The 1,134-nt window shown below is 53.4% G+C and overlaps 1 protein-coding gene across 1 annotated transcript; it reads right to left on the reverse strand.

The window, feature by feature from the left end:
- Positions 1–114: 114 nt before the first annotated feature.
- On the reverse strand, positions 115–1,065 carry LOC117940675 (transforming growth factor-beta-induced protein ig-h3-like). The gene is made up of 3 exons (XM_034865875.1): positions 1,040–1,065; positions 652–798; positions 115–273 (listed from the first exon to the last, which is right to left on the reverse strand). The coding sequence occupies exons 1-3, from the start codon at positions 1,058–1,060 to the stop codon at positions 115–117; spliced, it is 327 nt and encodes a 108-aa protein (XP_034721766.1). The 5' UTR covers positions 1,061–1,065.
- Between the last annotated feature and the right edge of the window lie 69 nt (positions 1,066–1,134).

Raw genomic sequence — 1,134 nt, forward strand, 5'->3', positions numbered from 1 at the left:
GTCACCTCTGAGAGCAACGGGGTCTCCCAGGATCCTGTTCAGGGACTAAGACTAAAGAAACAGGTCACCTCTGAGAGCAACGGGGTCTCCTAGGATCCTGTTCAGGGACTAAGACTAAAGAAACAGGTCACCTCTGAGAGCAACGGGGTCTCCAAGGATTCTGTTCAGGGTCTCCTGAGGGATCTTCTCGAACGCCTCGTTGGTCGGAGCGAAGACGGTGTACTGACCCTCCTCCTCCAACAGGGTGGTCAGCCCGGCAGCCGCCATCGCAGTCTGCAACGCAGGGACAGACAACAGGAAGTCAGGGACAACCAGAGACAGACAACAGGAAGTCAGGGACAACCAGGGACAGACAACAGGAAGTCAGGGACAACCAGAGACAGACAACAGGAAGTTAGGGACAACCAGAGACAGACAAGAGGAAGTTAGGGACAAATAGAGTCACAGACAACAGGAAGTCAGGGACAACCAGAGACAGACAAGAGGAAGTTAGGGACGAATAGCGTCACAGACAACAGGACGTCAGGGACAAACAAAGACAACAGGAAGTCAGGGACTGAAAACCACGTTCTCATAAATCGTCTGAAAATGTTTCTTCTTCTCTTCTTCTTAAACTATTGACTTTGTCCCCAAAGCGTTGGACAGACCCACCCGCAGTGTCTCCAGGTCGTCGTCCACGTCCAGCAGCGTGTTTACGTTGTTGGAGACGGCCGTGATGACGCGGTCGACCACGTGCACGATCCCGTTAGTGGCGTGCTGGTCAGGCTTGATCAGACGGGCGCAGTTCACCGTCACGATCTGAGGCAAAGAAGAAGAAATCATCAGCATACGGAGTAAGGTAGTACTTGGAGTACTAGTGCAGCATCCCGCACCGCTAGTTCTCATAGTACTCGTAGTACTGGCGTAGCGTGACGTTACCAGTTGGAGCAGTGGTGGATGTACTCGTAGTACTAGTAGTACTAGCAGTACTTGTAGTACTAGCCTAGCTTGACCTACCCCGTTGGAGTAGTGGTGCATGTGCACGAGGAGTGTGACCTACCCCGTTGGAGTAGTGGTGCATGTGCACGAGGAGCGTGACCTACCCCGTTGGCGTAGTGGTGCATGTGCACGAGGAGCGTGACCTACCCCGTTGGA

The sequence above is a fragment of the Etheostoma cragini genome, unplaced genomic scaffold (assembly GCF_013103735.1).
Source record: "Etheostoma cragini isolate CJK2018 unplaced genomic scaffold, CSU_Ecrag_1.0 ScbMSFa_3043, whole genome shotgun sequence".
Taxonomy (NCBI): Eukaryota; Metazoa; Chordata; class Actinopteri; order Perciformes; family Percidae; genus Etheostoma; species Etheostoma cragini.